At 41.2% G+C, this 21,676-nt stretch overlaps 1 protein-coding gene across 4 annotated transcripts in view; it reads right to left on the bottom strand.

Annotated features, from left to right (window-relative positions):
• Nucleotides 1-21,676, bottom strand: part of whrna (whirlin a) — a 260,942-nt gene that overhangs the window by 84,110 nt on the left and 155,156 nt on the right. For all 4 annotated transcript variants that reach the window (XM_085965766.1, XM_085965768.1, XM_085965767.1 and 1 more), the window contains one exon: nt 10,845-10,881. In XM_085965766.1, coding sequence (XP_085821892.1) covers nt 10,845-10,881 — 37 coding nt within the window. The remainder of the gene's footprint in view (nt 1-10,844; nt 10,882-21,676) is intronic.

The raw sequence follows: 21,676 nt of genomic DNA, 5'->3' as shown, positions 1-21,676 counted from the left end.
TTCAGTCACATTACCTGTCAACCGAAGCTTCGCCGGTGGGAGTAAACCTTCCATTTTTCACTTCGTTAGCTATTCTCCAATGGTAAGTAACGATGTTCTCTTTTGGCTTGCTAATATGTGGAGAGCTGATTTAACTTCAGATTTTTCCTCTTCATCTCTTTCAATCACTTCTGACACCATGTATTGATTTCTATGTGGGTTCAATGACGACACATTCATGAAAGAGAATGTCTTTTAAACTAAAGTTTGTTCAACTCAGTTAACAGCATTACAGGAGACACCATCTTTGAGATCCATCTAAAACCAAACTAAATTAAACTGCTTGTCTCTCACATGCCCTCTGCTGGTCAGGCATAAATAATCAAAGAGGCAAATATGCTGGTAAGGCATCATAATCAAACAGGCAAATACCATCACTATTTGCTGATATCATTACACCTACCGGAATGCGACACATGCAGTCACCAACCAGGCCCCAGCCATGATGTTCTTTAACCGAAGGTTAAGATCTCGCCTAGATTTGCTCAGACCAAACGTACGAAGAGATGTTGGGAGTAAGCAATTCCAGCACATCCGTGAGAAGCCAACAAGGAGCTTCAATGTAGGGCAACCAGTCTTGGCCCGCGACTACCGAACAGAAAAATGGCAGCCAGGAACGATATGCACACGGCAGGGCCCACTAATGTACACAGTGGACGTTGGGGAGAGCATCGTGAGACGCCATGCTGACCAGATCCTAGAGTCACAGGAACAAGTCAACCCCATGCCTCGCCCATACGTACCTGGTGATGAACCCGACGTACAGGTCGCATCTACCCCAGAAACAGTAGCATCGGAAGCTGATGAACCAACCGACGACAGGGGGCCAGAATCGCCTCCGCACCAAGAGCAAGACACTCGGGAAAGGCGCTATCCAGAAAGGATCAGGAAGCCTCCCCAAAGACTGAATATATAAATAGACTATTTTCAGCTAATGTTGCATGTTAAAAGTGTTAATTGTAATTAGTTTGATATTTAATTGTTAAATGAGTGTTATGGTACTGTTAATCTAAAAGGGGAGGAATTGTAATGTATATACCTTTAAGGGGGGAACTATCTTTTACAGCTCATGTATACTGCAGTACCGGCAGTGACCACACCTGTATATAGCCCTGAGTAGTAATCTGTACAGATCAGTTCCAATGTGAGCCACGTTGAGTAAACACCTGTTGTACCGTTCTCCTGCAGTCTGTGTCTTATTATACACAGACACAACAGTGATAATGTAGATAGAGAGGGATGGGTGGAGGTGCAAGGTAAGTTGGTGTGAGTAAAGATGTGCAGGAGTAGGTTAGGGAAGGCAGAGTGATAGGGATGTGATGAGTGGCACAGCAGAATGAGGTTGAGTGTGGCTTGGCATTAACATTTCGTGATCTACTGAGATCATTAAAAGGTTTGTGCCACTGCAGCCTGGTCCTCCTAATGACATCCCTGCTTGTGCCCTCCTGTGCAATGTGCAACCAGCCTGTGTTGATCTCCTGGGGAGGTCTCTTCCGCCCATTGGAAGGGAAGAGGACCTCCCTGTGTGCTGTGACTCCCTCCATAAGCATATAGAATGAGTCATGGGAGAGATTGGGTGCAGCCGTGCTTGTCAGTGTTTGTAGCACCTCAATGCTGTCGAACACTGACAGCACAACTGTCAGTATCAATTTAGACAGGGTCCCTTTAAGGAAACCGGCTGATGGCGCATCATCAAATGACGTCATCAGACCTGCATCCTTTTAATTGGCCGGGAATCTCGCAGGGCGGGCTTAATAAGCCCAATCAATGTAAACTTTGTTGAGGAAATCCAGCCATCTTCTCAAATACCCAACAAATGGAATGATGTGGACTGATGGTAGGTTGTTGACATCAATTCACTTCCACTTCACAGTATGTAAAATTGTCTTTTATTAAAATAATATTCAAAGCAAGTCAAAATAATGAAGAGACCCTGTTGTAACATTGCTTCAATTTTCTGCATCATTACATTCAATCTCACAGCAATAACTCAAAGAGCAGTGTCTCAATTAAATATTGACTACAAATCTCACACTTTGTCACATACAGTCAAGTTCAATTATCACACAAATACTTTGCCAATAAATGTTATGCTTGGATCAGAAATATTTTAAATAACATACATATAGCTGATTTTATTTAACCAATCACTAGACAATGTAACCTGAACACAATAAAAAAACTTTCAATCAAATTTGTTTTATACGACGGTGAGCACATTTGCAAAATATACCATAGGCTTGTGAGAGAGGTGCCAAGGTATGACAGTAAAACAATAATACTAATAAAATTTTGTCATTTAATCAAGACTTTGCGCTCAGAGCGTTGAAATCATGTAGTGTGATATTAGTAGCAGATGCATTTGTCTGAAATTTCTGTTATTATTACAAAGTTGTTAACTAGTTTAAAATAAATGGGTTAATGCCTTAGTGGCAAAGGAATTTAACAGAAATGGGTTAACACCTCCATTATTTACATTGGACCTCGAATTCTATGCAATGGGAATGAATGGAAAATAACTTATCACATTAGAATTCGGTGCATGGATGAGGATCATTTTTATCTTGAGTTAAATATATTGTGTAGTTATCTATTGACTAGTAATTTGGTCTGCCACCCATCTGCATAATAAATTTGAGAGAGATAATTGATTTTTCTCACTAATTGTGAGGATAATGAAAAGTAGGATTATGCATTTGTTATTTATGAATGTTATAGTTTTAATATCTAATTAATTACCTATTTTAGAATTATAATAGAATTTAACTAACTTATTTTCATCATGATGTACAGAAGAACTCACTACCTAACAGCACTGTGGGGCTACCTTCACCACATGGACTGCAATGGTTCAAGAAGGCGGCTCACCAACACCTTCTCAAGGGCAACTAGGGATGGACAATAAATACTAGCCTTGCCAGCGACGCCCAGATCCCGAGAATGATGAAAACAAACACAGAATTCATTGCAGTTTTCAAAAAGGATTGCAAGATGTTTAAGAAAGGGGATACTACAGTTTTACAGTAAATAATTGTAAGTGGGCATTCAATAAACATCTGCACTACCACAAACACAGCTGAGCCCCGGGCTAGACTATCCTGCTAGGCAAGTAGATGCCAGGAACCTATTGGGACATCATAAGGGTACATGTTTCACTTCTTGGTGCGAGCTGATTTGTGAAATGTACTGAACTAATACATGGTGCATTGCTGTCTCCGAGACTCAATTGCTCACCTGTGATTTCACACATACATTGGCTTGCAACAATGTTGCCAAGTGCAGCATTGTTACTTTGCTTCTGACAGTGTCATGGCTTCTACCTTTTGGACATTGTTTGTTATATGTAATATTAAATATAATTCTCATCCTCACTTTCATATGACTCCATAGCCTTGTCCCACCCTAAGTCAGTGACATCTTGCTGTCTTAAGTGCTCACGTGTACAATCCATCCATCCCTCTAACACTGGGCTACTCCTGGATTCTTGCTTTCTCTGCTCCACCATTAGTGGCCACTCGTTCATCTAATATGCTTCTACACTCTGGAACTTCCTCCCCATTTCCCTACACCTTGTCACCTCTTTCCCTGGTTTCAGAACCCATTTCTTTTACCCTGCCTTGAACATCCAATCTTTCCCACTTGGCGTGTGTTGTTTTCCCTCCTAAAGTTCTTTGAAGCACGTTTTTGCATCTGATGGAGCAAGTTGTTGTAATACATTATTACTAGCTAGACACAAGATGGCCGATTTCAACCCTGCCCGCCCAGTGAAAACTGGATGGGTGGGCAGTTAAAATGCCCCATGCGACTTACTTGCACCGATCCTGCTGTAGGTTGTGATCTTAACCTGAGCAGGCAAGAGGGACACCTGTTGGATGGCAGCAGGTTTCTGTGGTGGAACCAGTTCTGGTATCACACCAACCTTTGTTCTTCTGATGGAAGTGAATGTGTGATATCAATCGTCAGCATTGAGCCAACATTTACTGTGTAGAAATTTATAACAAACATTGTAATCAACGAGAAAACCTGCCGACTGCGACAAGGTTAAATGGGGTCAGCGTAGCACTATCTAGAGTTAAAAGTCCACCATGGGATCCGATAAGCAGCAGGAATGGAGCTTTAGAAGAACAAGCTAATCATGAAGTCCGGTTTCTGCTTTTACAAGTGAATGGGTTAGTTGCCAACGGCTTTCATTTTTTCCACTCCATCCAAAAATGTAAAAAGAAAAGGAGCTCACAGTTCTGCCACTGCTACTTTTCCAGCCTTTCTATTTCTTTGCCTATTGATTAATGCCCACAGCTAACTACTGTGCCAGAGATGAAACAGTCTACTTCTTTTGAAATGTAACACCTCTAATTAGGCCACACTCTGTGTAGCCTAGTATGTTTTTTTTTATTTGTACAAGTTGATTATCCACTTAAAGAAGGTCTGTCATGTAAAGCTTTAAAAGAGAGAAAGAAGAGGGGAAAATACATTTTGTTTAATATTTGATATTACTTTAAATGTCAAATAGCATAATCAACTTGTGTTGCATTACTGAAAAATGAGACGATCACTGATTTTCTTGAAGGTTCTAAAGCATATACCATCTGATCCAGGTGGGATTATTTAATTCTTTTGAGTTTTTTCATAACACATGGACCACTGACCCGATTCCTGACCCAGAATTGCTGGACCTGGAATCTGTCTTCAGTGAACCGAGAGAAGCTGAAACATGATGGAAGAGGAAAGAACACGTGATAAAGTGGAAGAGAAAGCAGACTTTAGCAAAAGTAAGCAAGAAGCAATAAGATGGAAGATAGATTGTGAAAGACAACATGAAGCAGATAAAACATGGAGAGATAGCAGAGCAAACTATTACAGTGTGACATTCTGATTTCCCCAAAGCACAAAGGAACCAGCTTCAATTGCAGAGGAGAGGGGCTTAAGTATTGTATTCTGGAGTTGGATTGCGAACTTTTGAGATCTTTTCATTGGTATCTCAATGACTGCATTCATGTGCTCACAATACATTGATTGAGTGAGAGTACTTACATATGATGGGACAGATATGTAGACAGCTCAAAGTCACAGTATTTTATATACCACCATAAATTGCCAAGAAATGTTTGTGATATTGGTACTTGCAGGCCAACAGAGGAAAATATGTTGGAGAAGAAATAAATTAACACCTGGGGACTTCTTAACAAGGGAGGGCAGGAGAACAAAAAAGAGTCTGAGTCTACTGGAGGCAACAAATCACAGTAGTTGGTTTTATGTATGTTGTCTTATTTCTAGAAAAGATTGAGGCAATATCAACAGCACCAGGATAAACCCTAACCCTAACTTTTCCTCAAACATGCATGATGTTTTACCCTAACATTATACAGCGAGGCACATGGACACATGAACTTACAGGGGTGGATTCTCCTCTTTGTTGCATCTGGGGAATGGTCAGTTCCCACGAGCAGCGAAGAGGAAATGGGGATGTAGAAGAATTTGCATCAGGTTTCCAGCCCCACAAAGCTGCGCCAAGATTTCTGGGACTTCCCCAATCTGATGTAATGGGGCCTTCACCTGGAGTAGGTGCAGGCTTGGTGTGATGGTGTAAATGACATGGGGCCGGGGGGGGGGGCGTGTGGTGTTTTCAGCCTCTTAACCTCCAGTTCCTCTGACTTCACCCATGGGTGCCTGGAGAGACACCCCAAAAAATCTGGTGATAGGTCTTGCACCACAACCATCCATGCAGCAGAGGGTCTGTGGAGCACCCTGAAGAGAACCAAATTATTTGAAATATTTCCTCCCCGGGACAACCTTTGGGCTTTGAGACCGTTTGGCTTTTGGTCTCCAGCACCAGCCAGAAGGTCCTAGTGCTGGTAGCCAAGAATGCAATTGCAGCTTTGTCCCTGTCGCTACTCATGATCCCAGTGCAAGGAACGGTCAGAGGCTGGCCTGGATGGCAGGTCACACAGGCCATGAACATTTTGTCGACTCCTTCCCTTATGGCTGCAGTGCACCTCCAATACACTGTGCTTGTCAGACACCCAGTTGGGGCCTGGGGGAAACAATTTGGCCCTACAAAGCCGAAGTGAGCATAAGCTTCAGATTCAACACAAAATGGCAATATAGAACAATCTCTGTGTTACAAAGAAAAACAACCAGCTGATACGGGACAGGCTTATTGTTTGTATAAAATTGTACACTTACTGACTGCAAATAAAATAGTCCAATTTTAGCAATATAATTTAAGATTAAATTGGTTATAAAATATATTCTGCATTTTTAAAAACATTTCGGGGGGAAAATTCGGTTGGTTAGCACCTCCCATTAGTGCCTCCGGGGGGTGCTAACGGGGCGCTAGGAACTTAGCGTCCGAGCGCGGCGATTTTAGTGCCGCTCACGAAATTGACCAGTCGTTTTGCAGTGGCGTTAAACACTACCATCACAATCTCCTGCGCCCGCAGATCGTGACGTCAGTCAAGCGTGCAACGCCCTGGTAGCGCCCCAGACCGGATATTGAGTCGCACCCCCTGCCTTAGCGCCTGCCGCTAGGAACGACAGGTAGAAGGGAACGTTTTCAAGTCGAGAAGGGGCGGGGGGAGCGCTATTTAAAGGCAGGCGCTTCCTCCCTTTTCTTGTCAGCAACGTTTTTGGTTTTAATGCTGTCCTAAGGAGTTTTGGCCCTCAGCACCACTTTTGAGGTTCCTAAGCGCCAAGCTCTTTCCCTGGGCCTATCCATTAGTGCTTCCAACACAATTGCTTTTGAGGTCTCTCCAGGCCGAGATTCAAGGCTGCAATGAGCAGGGTGTGGCTGGCCAGCAAGATGGCCCCTCCCCTTTAAGAACTGGACGGCGCCAGTCTGTCTGGCTTCCATGGTAACTGGCATCGCCCGAGCTTCGGTAGCGTTCTGAGGTAGCGCCTCGCTCCCTGATGTTCGCACCTTAAGAGAGGTGTATAGCACCTGATTTAGCGCTCAAATCACCTCCAGGGGCGATAGAGGCGAATTTTGCAGTCGGAGGCGATAATTAGCGCCGGGCGCTAAACTTTGCACTCGGCCGATATTAGCACCCCAAAATGGGCGATACCGAATTTTTCCCCCTTCATGGTAAATTCGTAACTTGTTATTAAATCATAAGTATATATTAAACATACATTTCTTAATCTATGATTTTACTTTGGAGGTGGAGATTTTTTAAAATCCCGTACAAGCATTAGTGAGATTTCAAAGGATGAATATATGGTGAATCTTTTGAGAAGGGGTGCAGCCTGGAACCTTGACCCTTATTACACTGTTGTTTATTGGTGTTGAGCTGCTTTTTTGTGGTTGAAAAATAAATCTCAAGCCAATCTAATCACAGTTGAGGACCTTGCGATGTTCCCTCCTGTTGCTTTCTGTGTTGCTTTGTTTTCCAGAGAATACTTCAAAATATTTTGAGCTTATTCCATCTGAAATACTTCAGAGGTTCAATCAATTTGCAAAGTAGGGCCAGTAGTAAAGCACAACCAACGATGGGTTAAGCAACATATAGAACACACATACATTGAATAATAAGTTTGTTATTTTGTTTAACAAGAGTAAACAATGTAGTCTGCAAGGTCACTGGTATCACAATTGCCTTGGAGAATTGTGTCAACCCCATTAGTGAGCATAGTTGAATATTTACCTGAGCCAATGGCCGATTGAGTTGTTGCTTTTAAATGAATATTAAAATCTGTGGTGTCTCTTTGAGGAGGTGTCTCAATTTTTAGAATTCATTTAAGGATAGTGCTGGTGTGTATCATTGTATTCCAAATGAAAAACTCTTTAGATTAAAACCGTTTATCCCCCCCCCCCCCCAATTTTCATTTGCCTGACTGGAAGAGAGAAGATGGCTTAAATATTTAAAAGGGATCTAGTAACCCTTAATGGATTTAGGACATGAGCTGAGCAACTTAGCAGCAAAATACCAGTGTTCAAAGGGCACTAGCAGCTGGGTCAAATGCACAATTATACAGTATGTTTTTTTCGTAGTACAACATCATTACAGTACTTTCCTCACTGACAGCAGCCAGCGACAACAATCTACAGTATATTGATCGGTGTATGCTGAAGTTTACTGCCTGTTGCTTATACAATGTGCTGGATGCTTTCTACAATTTACTGTACGCAGCAATTTACTATCAACTGGAATATACCTTATTTTGTACATTGCAATCTATACCATGCTGCATTTTACAATTTATTGTATTCTGTACACTTAATTTACTGTATATAATTTATTATCTGCTCATGCTACATTTTGCTGTGTGGTAGACAGTTGACTGTATTCCACGACTTTTATCTAAGGGTTTCAGGGTGTTAACCAAACCCTCAAGCCAAGCTACGTGTAAAAATATTAGTGCTGATTTTCCAGTCCTGACACTGAAATGGAGATGTAACCAAATCCTTTAATCAGGTGTCAGGTTTGAGCAATAGGATAAATGAATTTCTGCACCACAAACCATTCATTATTACCCATTTAATAGTGGGATGGAGATTTCTCATCAGCCCACATTAATAATAATTAAGCTTATGAAGCACATATAATTATGCCATGAAATTATGAGATATACATGAATGAGGATTAAGCACAGTATGTAATGGCAATGAAGACTGTATATGAATGTAGATTGTATACAGTATATGTTAATAGGGATCAGGGTTAAACATAGTTTTCAAATCCGTAAAGGGATGATAAGAAACCTTAAGAGGATGTGGCCAAATAAAGGCAAGTGCCCACACATGGGAGAGAAAAAGACCGTCATTATTTTTAATGCCTATTTCAGCCTTTCCAAAGAGTATCCAGGACAAATTGTGACTTGGAATACCCAGCGCCTTAAGGTGTATGCCCTTCCACTGGACTTGCAGTAGTACTTACCCTTGTTCATCAGTGCAACTGACACATTCTGTAACCCTATACAATTGCTTTCCTACATGGAGCCCAAACTGACTGCAGAAAACAGCTCCCAGGAGTAAATCTCCGATCTAAGATCACTGAACCTCTTGGCTAAATGATGCTTATGGGGAAGCGAGCAGTATAATGAACATGTTTCAAAGGAAAGGACAGGCTTCTGTGAGCTGATGTACACTGGTGATGAGGGCACATCTTTATCATTCAGTTAAAAAGAAACACTCCCTGTTTTATTATATTTATCCACAAAGTAGCGAACGTTACTTTCATTTTAATTCCAGCCACACAAAATCAGTTCATAAACTCTCTTTACTACAGCGTATTTATCCAAGATACGTATGCTGTTACAGATAATTACAAACTCATTAGAAGGAACGACAGTGTGAACTGTGATAAATAATTAAAATGAATTGAAAGCAGGGCCTGGTAAGTGACTATACACTTCAAACCCAGTGTAAACTGCACTTGGTATTCTGTCTACAGGATGAGTAGCCAGGATGGCAAATGGCAAATTAATGTATCTAGGTTGGGGGAGGGGAGATATAGTGAGAAAAGAGACATAAATCTAGAAATAATTCAATAATATAATCAATAACACGCTTTTGCTGGAGACTCAGTAATTTGATCTCAAAGGTCATGGGAAAGCTCTTCACTGTTCTTAGAAAATGTCTGTGTTACATGTATTCCCATCAGAACTATTTCATTTTAACTTTAGACGGGTTTAAATAAATCACCTAACTCTGGGAGAAAGCCTTTCCCAAGGTCACAAAATGATTTAGCTTTCATTGGGGAAAACGGGGGGGGGGGGGGGAGGAGGGGTTAGTGGGCGGGGATTGCAGAATATGATTCCCAAAACACTGGTAAACATTCCACAATCCCACTCAATAAGAATGGAATTTGATTTATTCAGTCACCTTAAATCAATCATCAAATTATAAACGGGTCCATTGCGGAATGTGATCTCCAAAGCACTGGCAATAGAATTTGACTTCTTCAGTCACTGTCAAGCAGTGGCTGTGATCATTTCCCTCACTGAGCGATAATGTCACTCTTGTGAACAAAGCTTAGATTTTCTGTGGAAAGCAGTTAGATGAAGGATCACCGATCTTTAGTATCCATGTGCTTAGCTGCATTCGTACAACTGGGATACAAAACCCAAAGAGCCATTCACCTAACATCAGCTATGACTCCCATTTTGGAAAAATTCCAGAAAGAACACCCACAAAATCCAGTGCATTTTAAAATAAACATATTTCCATATTAATTAGCTAGTCTTTTTATTCAAAGTTTTGTGAAACTCTTGGTTTTGACAGCCAAACTAGTAACGGGAAAAAAGGGTGCTCTGTGCTAGAACACAATAAGATAACCATTACTATTTACAATATTATATTAAGAAACCGTTTGTAGTTCTGACAAAAGGCCATCGACCTGAAACGTGAACTCTGTTTCTCTCTCCACAGATGCTGCCTGACCTGCTGAGCATTTCCAGCATTTTCTGGTTTTTATTTGTAATTCACTCTGTTTGCTTCGGAAGATTTCGGTTTAGTTACAGGACCACAGAAATCCCCTTATCAGCTGAATAATGGAAAGAAGGATTGTATCAAATCCGATCATTCATGAATATAATGTGCATAAAGCATATGCTGCAGAGGGTAGTGAAATATCACATTTATTCTCACAAGGCAAACTCACTTGATAACTCCCAAGTGACAAATTGCTGAATTTCACAAGAAATGTAAATCATATAAATCATATTCACCGCATTAACAAAATTATCTTCTTATAAATGATGTAAAATGTTTAACTATAATATACCGATATTTATGATTATTGGATAATTGTATTACTAATGGAAATGATTGAGTAACTATAAACAGAAAAAGTGACATTCAGTCTTACCTTAGCAGCAGCCTTCCCAAAATCTTCGCCAGCAATCCTGGAAGACAAATACAAAGTTATATTCTTATAAACTACTCAGTATAGTAAATAACCCTGCCACTTACAAACATCAACGAACAGTGGAATAACTTTCTTCTGTCACATCATGCTACAAACTTCCAATGACTATTATAACAATGCACTACTGCAAGCCAAGGGGCCTCATGAACAGTGCTCAGTGAACATTGCAGTCAGTTCACAGAATGAAGTATATTTGATCATAGTGGGCGAGAATAAATCTCCAACATCTGTGTTCCTTACTTCAGCAAGCTGCTGGAGAACTTTTGTTTTGCATCTTTTTGCATTTTTGACCAGATTTTTTTCCCCAAAAATGAATGGCAGTCAGCAACAAGTCAAAGGAGGCATTGGAGGCAGTTCAGAGATGATTCACTAGGTCAATGCCAGAGATGAGGGGGTTGACTTATGAGGGAAGGTTGAGCAGGTTGGGCCTATACTCATTGGAATTTAGAAGAATGAGAGGTGATCTTATTGAAACATATAAGATACTGAGGGGGCTCGACAAGGTAGATGCAAGGAGGCTGTTTCCCCTCGTAGGGAAATCTAGAACTCGTGGGCATAGTTTCAGAATAAAGAGTCGCCCTTTTAGAACTGAGATGAGGAGGAATTTCTTCTCTCAGAGGGTTGTAAATCTGTGGAATTCTCTGCTGCAGAGAGCTGTGGAGGCTGGGTCATTAAATACATTTAAGGTGGAGAGAGACAGATTTTTGCAAGATAAGGGAGTGAAGGGTTATGGGGAGCGGGCAGGGAAGTGGCTTTGAGCCCAAGATCAGCCATGATCTTATTGAATGGCGGAGCAGGCTCAAGGGGCCAAGTGGCCTATTCCTGCTCCTATTTCTTATATTCTTATGTAAAGGTATTCAAGGCATCTCCAACTATAGTCCACCTGGCCTGGTAATCCTTCTACAGAAGATGTAGGTCTGTTTTCACACTGCGAGGGATGATATTTTTCAGTATTTGATTTCTTTTGAGGCCGTGATTCAGTTTCTAATAAAATAATATCAATCCCAAATAATTCTACAATAGAGCAAAGGCAGGACATATAATCAACAAATAGGTATCTTGCAGATGTCCACATCAGCCAACAAGCAGTGACACTCTTAGTGATTATTATGTCACGTCTGGGCTCTTGTTGCACAGTTTGTATCAGGTTTGTTCATGAAGATTACATCATAATGCAGGAGGCTGGACATAGATGAGGGCACTTCAGTACTCATGGAACCGAAACCCCATGTAAGTCACGGCCTTCAGGAAAGAAGAGGGCGGGGGAGAAAAAAAAATTTAAATGAAAGATTTCTTCACAAAACAAAAACATATATTTGAAATTCTTAACTGGGAGTATTCCTTTAAATGGTGAATTTTGCTCTTTAATATATATGTCCTTGTGTATGTTATATAAATCAAATATAAATATAGAATAGCACAATGCCGTGGTTATTGTACTAATATGTAAAACTTTTATGGTTCACTCAGATGTACCTTCTACATAAATACAACCATAACAAGTTTCTTAGATATAGACGAACATAATTCCAAAAATATTTTCCAAATAGAAACTAATATAAGTGGTTTCAGATAAGAATATAATTATTTTTTCAGAACAAAATAGTAATTTAGTAAAAGTAACAAGTCTGGGCCTTTTCCATTGATCTCAACCCCATTTTGTGTCCAGAAACATACATAATTTTTTTTAACCCATTTGACTCAGTGGGTTTTTTTTAATTAATTTTCATGGGTGCCGCTAGCAAGGCCCATCCTTGGTTGCCCTTGAAGAGGTGGTGGTGGGCCTTCTTTTTGAACTGCTGCAGTCTATGTGGTGAAGGTACTCACAATGCTGTTAGGGAGTTCCAGGATTTTGACCCAGCAAAGGAATGCCGATATATGTTTTGGGAAGTTAGTTGAGTCACTTGCTGCAAAATACCCAGACTCTGGCCTGCTCTAGTAACCATGGCGTTTATGTGGATGGTCTGGTTGAGCTTTGGTCAATGGCAAACCCTAGGATGTTGCTGGTAGGTGATCGGGTGATGGTAATGCCACTGAATATCAAGGGGAAGTGGTTAGACTCTCTGTTGTTGGAGACAGTCATTGCCTGGCACGTGTGGTAACATTCCATAATGTTACTCTCCTTGTGTAGAGTTGTTCTTGAATTGTTATCTTACACTAAACACCCTAAACTTTTAGTTCTGCCCCGTGTATTAGAGTACCATAGAGGACAGTGTAAATAAGTTGTGTCAATTCCCTTTATAATCCTGAAAGCATCAGTTGCATCAGCCCCCAAACCCTTTTCAAAAAAGACAAGATCAATTTCCTTAACCTTTATTCATAAGTTACATTCTTAATACCTGAAATAATATAATTCCCATGATGAAGTGACTAGAAATGCACACAGTGCTCTAGATGGGGTCTAACCAACATCATCTGCAGCAACAATATAACCTTAATTTATTTGTTCTCCATCCTCTGCTCTTGTAATCTCAAAACTAATTAGTCTTTTTTACTCTGTTTTCATTGATTTATCAATAACAACTCCTTGATCTCTTTCCTGATCAGCATACTATAGGACTGTGCCGTTCAAAAAATGTATAAATCTAAACATGCAGATGCCGTTAGATGCCTTGCAACAGCAAATTATGGCCTAATGTAAAGTTAGAATATCTTAAGTGTTATTAGTAAAGACTGGGACAAAAGGAATTAAATGCAGAACACTGGAAAATAACTAATTACTGCTTTAACTAAACCAAGAGAGTTAAGCAGCATTTGCAAAATATAGTGGGATATAGAAAGCAGAAAGTCTGTTAATATTTCTCTGCTGATACAACAGCTGATAAAACTTGTGCAGTGCAGCTAATTACTGAGCCAGAACTTGCTGTCAAAGTAACTGAAAGGCTGATGGCACATGCCGTTAGATATGGATAAATGGTGCAGCAACTTCAGAGGAGGAGCAGATGCACGGTTAAATGTGAATATCCAAAAGTTGCTGTCTGAATCGTGCCACTCCGCCGTTAGCATCACGCAAACAGCATGTCGCCTTTAGTCTCCCTGTTTTTTTCAGGAACTTGCTGTATTTACCACAGAAAGTTAAGTCTGATCATTACAAGCATAAGTATACCTTTAACAACATGATAAGTATTAATTACTTCCAAAAATTAACTACTACAAGCGTGAAGTCTCATTCCTTCAGGTTTTGAATTTTTCGGGGAGATTTAAAAAATGCCAATTTTTTTTCTCATGTTTTCTTTCTGTCTCTCTTTTTCTCTCTCGTTTAACTCAATCTTTCCTTTCCTCTCTTTATTTCTCTTTCTGTACCTGATCTGACATTGAATTCACCCCCTTTAATTCACCCTCCCTCTCAGTCCTTCCTGTGTTTCTTTCCAAATCCTTAAATCGCATTGGTTACGGAGATACCCTGTTGGTTGGCCTGCTCACTCAGGTCCCACATGTCCTGTTTCCCTTGCTGCGCCTTTATCAGCTCGCATTTTCAGCAACTTTGTGGGCAAAAGATTTTTGAGCTGAAGGGTGCAGGGGCAAGTCAAATGGCGTTAGATGCCCTGCCTCAGCAAATTCTAGCCCATTACCTCCAATCCGTCAGTTTCTAAAACACATTGGCCCAGAAATTCGGGTCTCCACGGGTGAGTACGCGCTGGGTACTCACCTGTAAGCCCGATGGAAGTGCCGGTTTCGTGCATGCACTGCGCATGCGCGGGAAACCGACACTTCCGTTCCTCTGAACGAAGGGGTTCAGAGGTCGAACGCGTGCGCAGGGGAGCCTGCGCGTGCGCTTTGAACTTACGTTTTTTTTTAATACAGGTTTTTCCGTGAGGGTAAGTCTGCAGGATTTAGAAATTTAAAAAACAGGCGTAAGGCCTGCTTTTTACAAGGTAAGTGGTCAATTAATTAAAATTAAAACATTTTTTCCACAGGTTTATTATTTTTAAATACTTTAAAGCAAGGTAAGTTTATTTTTAGCCCCGTTAGGAAATAAAATTATTTTTTTCAAAAATTTAAATTATTGTTTAAAATAGTTATTTAATGTAATTTAAAAAATGTTATGTTTTTTAAAAATGTATTTGAAGGTTTACTGCTATTTTGAGGCCGTAGTATTTATAAGTCTTGACAGCTCTTCCTGTCAAGACTTATGAATGGGCTTTTCCCTCCTCCGATTGGCTGCCCATGGCCCACGTGATCCCAGGGGACGCATTGAACTAACTGCGCCCCTGGGACACGCAAGCACTGTGAGCCGGCAGCTGGGCCAGGCCCCGGATTGGAATTCCATGGGAGCCCAGAGCTCAACTGCCGGCGCGCAAGGTAAGTGCAGGTCAGGGGCTTGCACCCGCAGGAAGCCCCCGACCCGAATTTCTGGGCCATTATTCATTTCAGTTTTAGCTCTAGCTTTGGTCTTTTGTATGGCCAGTGAAGATATTTTGGTGGATTCTATGTATGAGGTATATGTGAAATAAATGCAGTTGTGAGTCCTATGATCACAGGACTGTAGAATAAAGAGCTAATTTCCATATCCTGAGGTCACAGCAAGACAGTAAACCACATGGTTGACTCCCTATTTTCCAGGCCAAAAAACTTAACAATTCATATGTTAGATTAAGTTCATAAAATTAGTGTATGAAAAAGATTTCATGCAGGTCTCTCCCCTGCTCCCATATTCTATCCCTACTGATCTCGTGGCTGTTATTAAAAGTGATGTACCTTTACATTTGACACCACCATCAACAAAGGCAATTCTTCAACTAAAGTAGAGACTGTGGGAAGATCAGGACAAAATGGAATATCTAAGCATAGTAGGTTTAGTGTAGTGGACAATAAAACAACTGAGCATGATAGGGATTGTATAATGGGCAGTTAGTGATGTGACCAAGCAATGTTGGGATGGTATATTGAATAGTTATCAAAGTGACCGAGCAGGATAGGGATGGTATAATAGACAGCTAGCAAAGTGACCCAGCATGATTGGGATGATATAATGGCCAGTCAATGAAGTGACTGAGCAGGATAGGGATAATGCAATGCACAGTTAGCAAAGTGGCCACGCAAGATAGGGATCTTATAATGGATGGTTAGCAAAGTAACTGTGAGATAGAGAAGGTGTAGTGGACAATTAGCGGTCCGTCTATGCAGGGTGGCAGTGCAGTACATAGTTAGCTGTCTTGTTAAACAACATGGCACTAGAAGTAATCCATTACGCATGCCATGCTATACTTGCAGCTAAGAATCTTAAGAAGCATTATAGGCTTTTTTGAAACAGACATGGTAAGTTTGATCATACAAGGCATAAACAATTTGTTATGATAATCTTACTCAATTATTCTAGAAACTCAAACCATAGTAGATAAAAAGTATCTGGAATTACTGAACTTTACAATCTGTAAAATTTATTGATTTCTTGAAATGTTGGGAGCTTTCCAGAGTTATAGAATTACATAGAATATACAGCACAGAAACAGGCCATTCGGCCCAACCAGTCCATGCCGGTGTTTATGTTTCACTTGCACCTCCTCCCATCTTTCCTCATCTAACTCTATCAGCATAACCCTCTATTCATTTGTTCCTCGTATGCTTATCTGGCCTCCCCTTAAATGCATCTATACTATTTGCCTCATCTATTCCCTGTGGTAACAAGTTCCACATTCTTACCACTCTCTAGGTAAAGAAGTTTTTTCTCAATCCCCTATTTGATTTCTTCGTGACTATCTTGTATTGCTCTAGTTTTGCTCTTCCCCACAAGTGGAAGCATTCTCTTTATGTCTACTCTGACAAAACCTTTTATAATTTTAAAGACCTCTATTAGATCACCCCCTCAGCCTTCCCTTTTCAAGAGAAAAGAGACCCAGCCTGTTCATACTTTCTTGATAGGTATAACCTCGCATTTCTTGTAAATCTTTTTTGCACCCTCTCCAGTGCCTCTATATCCTTTTTGTTATATGGCAACCAGAATTGTACGCAGTACTTCAAATGTAGTCTACCCAAGGTTCGATACAAGTCTAGCATAACTTCTCTACTCGTCAATTCTATCCCTCTAAAAATAAACCCGACTGCTTGGTTTGCTTTTTTGTTAATGGCCTTATTAACCTGTGTCACTACTTTTAGTGATTTGTGTATTTGTACTCCCAGATCCCTTTGCTCCTCTACTCCATTTAGATTCTTATTTTCCAAGTAATATGCAAGCTACAGGTAGACTACCCTTTATCCGGACTTCCGAAAACCGAAACCCTCTAAAAACCGAAGGTTTTTTCGTTCAGCGTAAGTCGTGCGTACGAGCGAAAAAACCTTTGGTTTTTAGAGGGTTCCGGTTTCGGAAGTTCGGATAAAGGGTAAGTCGTGCGCACGACCCCCCGCCGATGCCGCCGGCCCCGACAACCGCCGACCCCGCCAGCCCCGAGAACCGCCGACCCCCCCGCGGACCCCGCCGGCCCCGACAACCGCCGACCCCGCCAGCCCCGACAACCGCCGGCCCCGACAACCGCCGATCCCCCCCGCCGACCCCCCCGCGGACCCCGCCGGCCCCGACAACCGCCGACCCCGCCAGCCCTGACAACCGCCGACCCCCCCGCGGACCCCGCCGGCCCCGACCCCCGCTGACCCCGACTGACTTACGCCGAGCGTCAGCGTAAGTCGTGCGCACGACCCCCCGCCGACCCCCCCGCGGACCCCCGCCGACCCACCTTCCGAAATCCGAAATTCTCCTTTATCCGAAACTCGGCTGGTCCCGAGGTTTTCGGATAAAGGATAGTCTACCTGTACTTATTTTTCTTACCAAAATGTAACACCTCACACTTATCTGTGTTGAAATTCATTTGCCAATTATATGCCCATTCTGCAAGTTTATTAATGTCTTCTTGTAATTTGTTGCAGTTCTCCTCACTTTTGACTATCCCCCCAAATTTGGTGTCATCCACAAATTTAGAAATTGTGTTTTTGATTCCAAAGTCTGAGTGAAATATACAATGGTCAGTAGGTAAAAATATCAGGCTTTGTCAGGATATTATTACTGGAGGTTAATCACAGTTGTGCTCGCTGTACACTAGTAAAATCCATCCATGGTGCAGGTTCTAAGCTTTTATAATCAGTCACACTTTAATTAAAGTAAATTGTAAACTCATTGGGAGTAATTTTGACTTCGGGCGATAGTGTAAAACGGGCGATATCAATTCAGCCGCCTGTTACACATCTAAATCGATATTAACCATTTTAAGAACATAAGAACATAAGAAATATGAGCAGGAGTAGGCCAATCGGCCCCTCGAGCCTGCTCCGCCATTCAATAAGATCATGGCTGATCTGATCCTAACCGCCAATCTACTACCACAGAACCATCTCCTGAATCTAACAGAATTAGACACACGAAATAGGAGCAGGATCAGGCTACACGGCCCCTGGGCCCGCTCCGCTACCCACAGGGCCATGACCGATCCGAACCTAGACTCATGTCCAAATTCCTGCCCGCTCCCCGTAACCCTTAATTCCCTTTACTTCTAGGAAACTGTCTATTTCTGTTTTAAATTTATGTAATGATGTAGCTTCTACAGCTTTTTGGGGCAGCATATTCCATGGACCTACCACCCTCTGAGTGAAGCAGTTCCTCCTCATCTCAGTTTTGAAAGAGCAGCCCCTTATTCTAAGACTATGCCCCCTAGTTCTAGTTTCACCCATCATCAGGAACATCCTCCCCGCATCCACCCGATCCAACCCCTTCACAATCTTATATGTTTCAATAAGATCGCCTCTCATTCTTCTGAACTCCAATGAGTAGAGTCCCAATCTACTCAACCTCTCCTCATATGTCCATCCCCTCATCCCCGGGATTAACCGAGTGAACCTTCTTTGTACTGACTCGAGAGCAAGTATGTCCTTTCTTAAGTATGGACACCAAAACTGTATGCAGCATTCCAGGTGCGGTCTCACCAATACCTTGTACAACTGAAGCAATACCTCCCTATTTTTATATTCTATCCCCCTAGCAATGAAAGCCAACATTCCATTGGCCTTCTTAATCACTTGCTGCACCTGCATACTAACCTTTTGAGTTTCATGCACCAGGACCCCCAGATCCCTTTGTACTTCAGTACTTTCCAGTTTCTTGCCATTAAGATAATAACTTGCTCTACGATTTTTCCTGCCAAAGTGCATAACCTCACACTTTCCAGTATTGTATTCCATCTGCCAAATCTCTGCCCACTTACTTAGCCTGTCTATGTCCCCTTGCAGGTTTTTTATGTCCTCCTCACTCACTACTTTCCCTCCCACCTTTGTATCATCTGCAAACTTTGATATGTTACACTCGGTCCCCTCCTCCAAATCGTTAATATAGATTGTAAAGAGTTGGGGACCCAGCACTGACCCCTGCGGAACACCACTAGTTACTGATTGCCAGTCTGAGAATGAACCATTTATCCCAACTCTCTGCCTTCTGTTAGATAGCCAATCCTCTATCCATGCCAGAATATTACCCCCATCCTGTGATTTTTTATCTTAAGCAATAATCTTTGGTGTGGCACCTTGTCAAATGCCTTTTGGAAGTCTAAATACACTACGTCCACTGGTTCCCCTTTATCCACCCTATATGTTACTTCCTCAAAGGACTCCAGCAAATTTGTCAAACATGACTTCCCCTTCATAAAACCATGCTGACTTTGTCCTATTAAATTATGATTATCCAAATGTCCTGTTACTGTCTCCTTAATAATGGACTCCAAAATTTTACCTACCACAGATGTTAGGCTAACCGGTCTATAGTTTCCAGCCTTCTGTCTACTGCCCTTTTTAAATAAGGGTGTTACCTTAGCAGTTTTCCAGTCTGCCGGGACCTTTGCTGAGTCCAGGGAGTTTTGGAAAATTATTACCAATGCATCCACAATCCCTACCGCCACTTCCCTCAAGACCCTAGGATGTAAGCCATCAGGTCCAGGTGATTTATCCGCCTTGAGTCCCATTATTTTACCGAGTACCACTTCCTTAGTGATTTTGATCGTGTTTAGCTCCTCCCCCCCTTTAGCCCCCTGTTTGTCCAGTGTTGGGATATTCTTAGTGTCTTCTACTGTAAAGACTGATATAAAATATTCATTCAGTGTTTTTGCCATCTCCATATTTCCCACCATTAATTTCCCGGTCTCATCCTCTAAGGGACCAACATTTACTTTAGCCACCCTTTTTCTTTTTATATAACTATAAAAACTCTTACTATCTGTTTTTATATTTTTTGCTAATTTACTTTCATAATCTATCTTCCCTTTCTTAATCAATCTTTTTGTTTTTTTTTCCCCTGTCTTTTAAAGTTTTCCCAATCCTCTATCCTCCCACTAGATTTGGCTACCTTATATGCCCTTGTTTTTAGTCGAATACTATCCTTAATTTCTTTACTTAGCCACAGATGGCTGTCTTTTCTTTTACACCCTTTTCTTCTCAGTGGAATATATTTTTTTTGGAAGTTGTAAAATAACTCCTTAAATGTACACCACTGATCATGTATCGTCTTACCCTTTAATCTATTTTCCCAATCCACTCTACTCAATTCCGCTCTCATACCTTCATAGTCTCCTTTATTCAAGCTTAGCACGCTTGTTTGAGATCCAACCTTCTCACCCTCTAATTGAATATGGAATTCAACCATGTTATGGTCACTCATTCCAAGGGGATCCTTTACTAGGACATTTTTAATTAATCCTGTCTCATTACACAGGACCAGATCTAAGGCTGCTTGCCCCCTGGTCGGTTCAGTTACATACTGCTCAAGAAACCCATCCCTAATACACTCAATGAACTCATCCTCAAGGCAGCCCTGCCCAATTTGATTTGTCCAATTAATATGATAGTTAAAATCCCCCATAATTACAGCATCACCAAAAGTCAAAATTACCCCCATGGTTTTTCAAAGGTATCTTTTGCCTGGTCAGTTGAGAGGTTAATATTGTGTTTTGCAAATGAGGTGGAACAAAGGCGGGTAAATGGAGTTGAGGTACAGATCAACCATGATCTAACTGAATAGCAGAATAGGCTGGAGGGGCTGAAAGGCTTACTCCTGTTCCTATGTTCCTATATATCATGCGACTACCAGGATGGTAGAAGGCGGACTAGATGGACCTTGGTCTTTTTTCGTCTAGCAGTTCCTATGTTCTTATAATGCAACCACCATGGTCACAGTGACTGAGAAATATTAAATAAATAAATAAATAAATATAAACCAGTACCATTATATTTATTGTAAGTTACACTACAGCAACTTACATTCATAAAGAACCTTTAATGTAGAAAAACATCCTGAGGTTGTTATTCAGGTGCTTATTGTATATATAAAGTACATTAAGAATATTATATCTGTCTGCAATTCCTGTCAACTTTTGCCGTTGTAAATTCTGGTATCCACATTTAGAATGAAGAGTGCCTATGTAAACTTGTCACACTGTGCTTGCACCCTCCTGTCACTCATTAAGCCCCTCAAGCCTGTTCCACAATGGAGTTGTTGACTAATCACAGCAATCAATCTCTATCAATTAGTCTACAACAGACCCAGACATGACAGGAGGAAAACCATAGTGGTGAGAACCATAGGTCCAAAGTAACCTGTTCCTCCCAAGGCATGCTAAACTTACCACGTCATGTCCCACATTACTCATCTACTTTATCCCATTATGCACTTTTCCCATTTTGAACAACAACTTCTTGTTCTATTGCATTCATTAGTTCAAGGACAGTTACTCAGCATCAACAAAGAATACAAGATATTGTGATATCATTGCAGAGCAATGTACCATTGTGGGGTCTATTCA

The sequence above is a fragment of the Somniosus microcephalus genome, chromosome 23, assembly GCF_052327205.1.
Source record: "Somniosus microcephalus isolate GS21.2 chromosome 23, FLI_Smic_1.0, whole genome shotgun sequence".
NCBI lineage: Eukaryota > Metazoa > Chordata > Chondrichthyes > Squaliformes > Somniosidae > Somniosus > Somniosus microcephalus.
The sequence above is the reverse complement of the archived record's forward strand: the minus strand, read 5'-3'. Positions and strand labels throughout refer to the sequence as shown.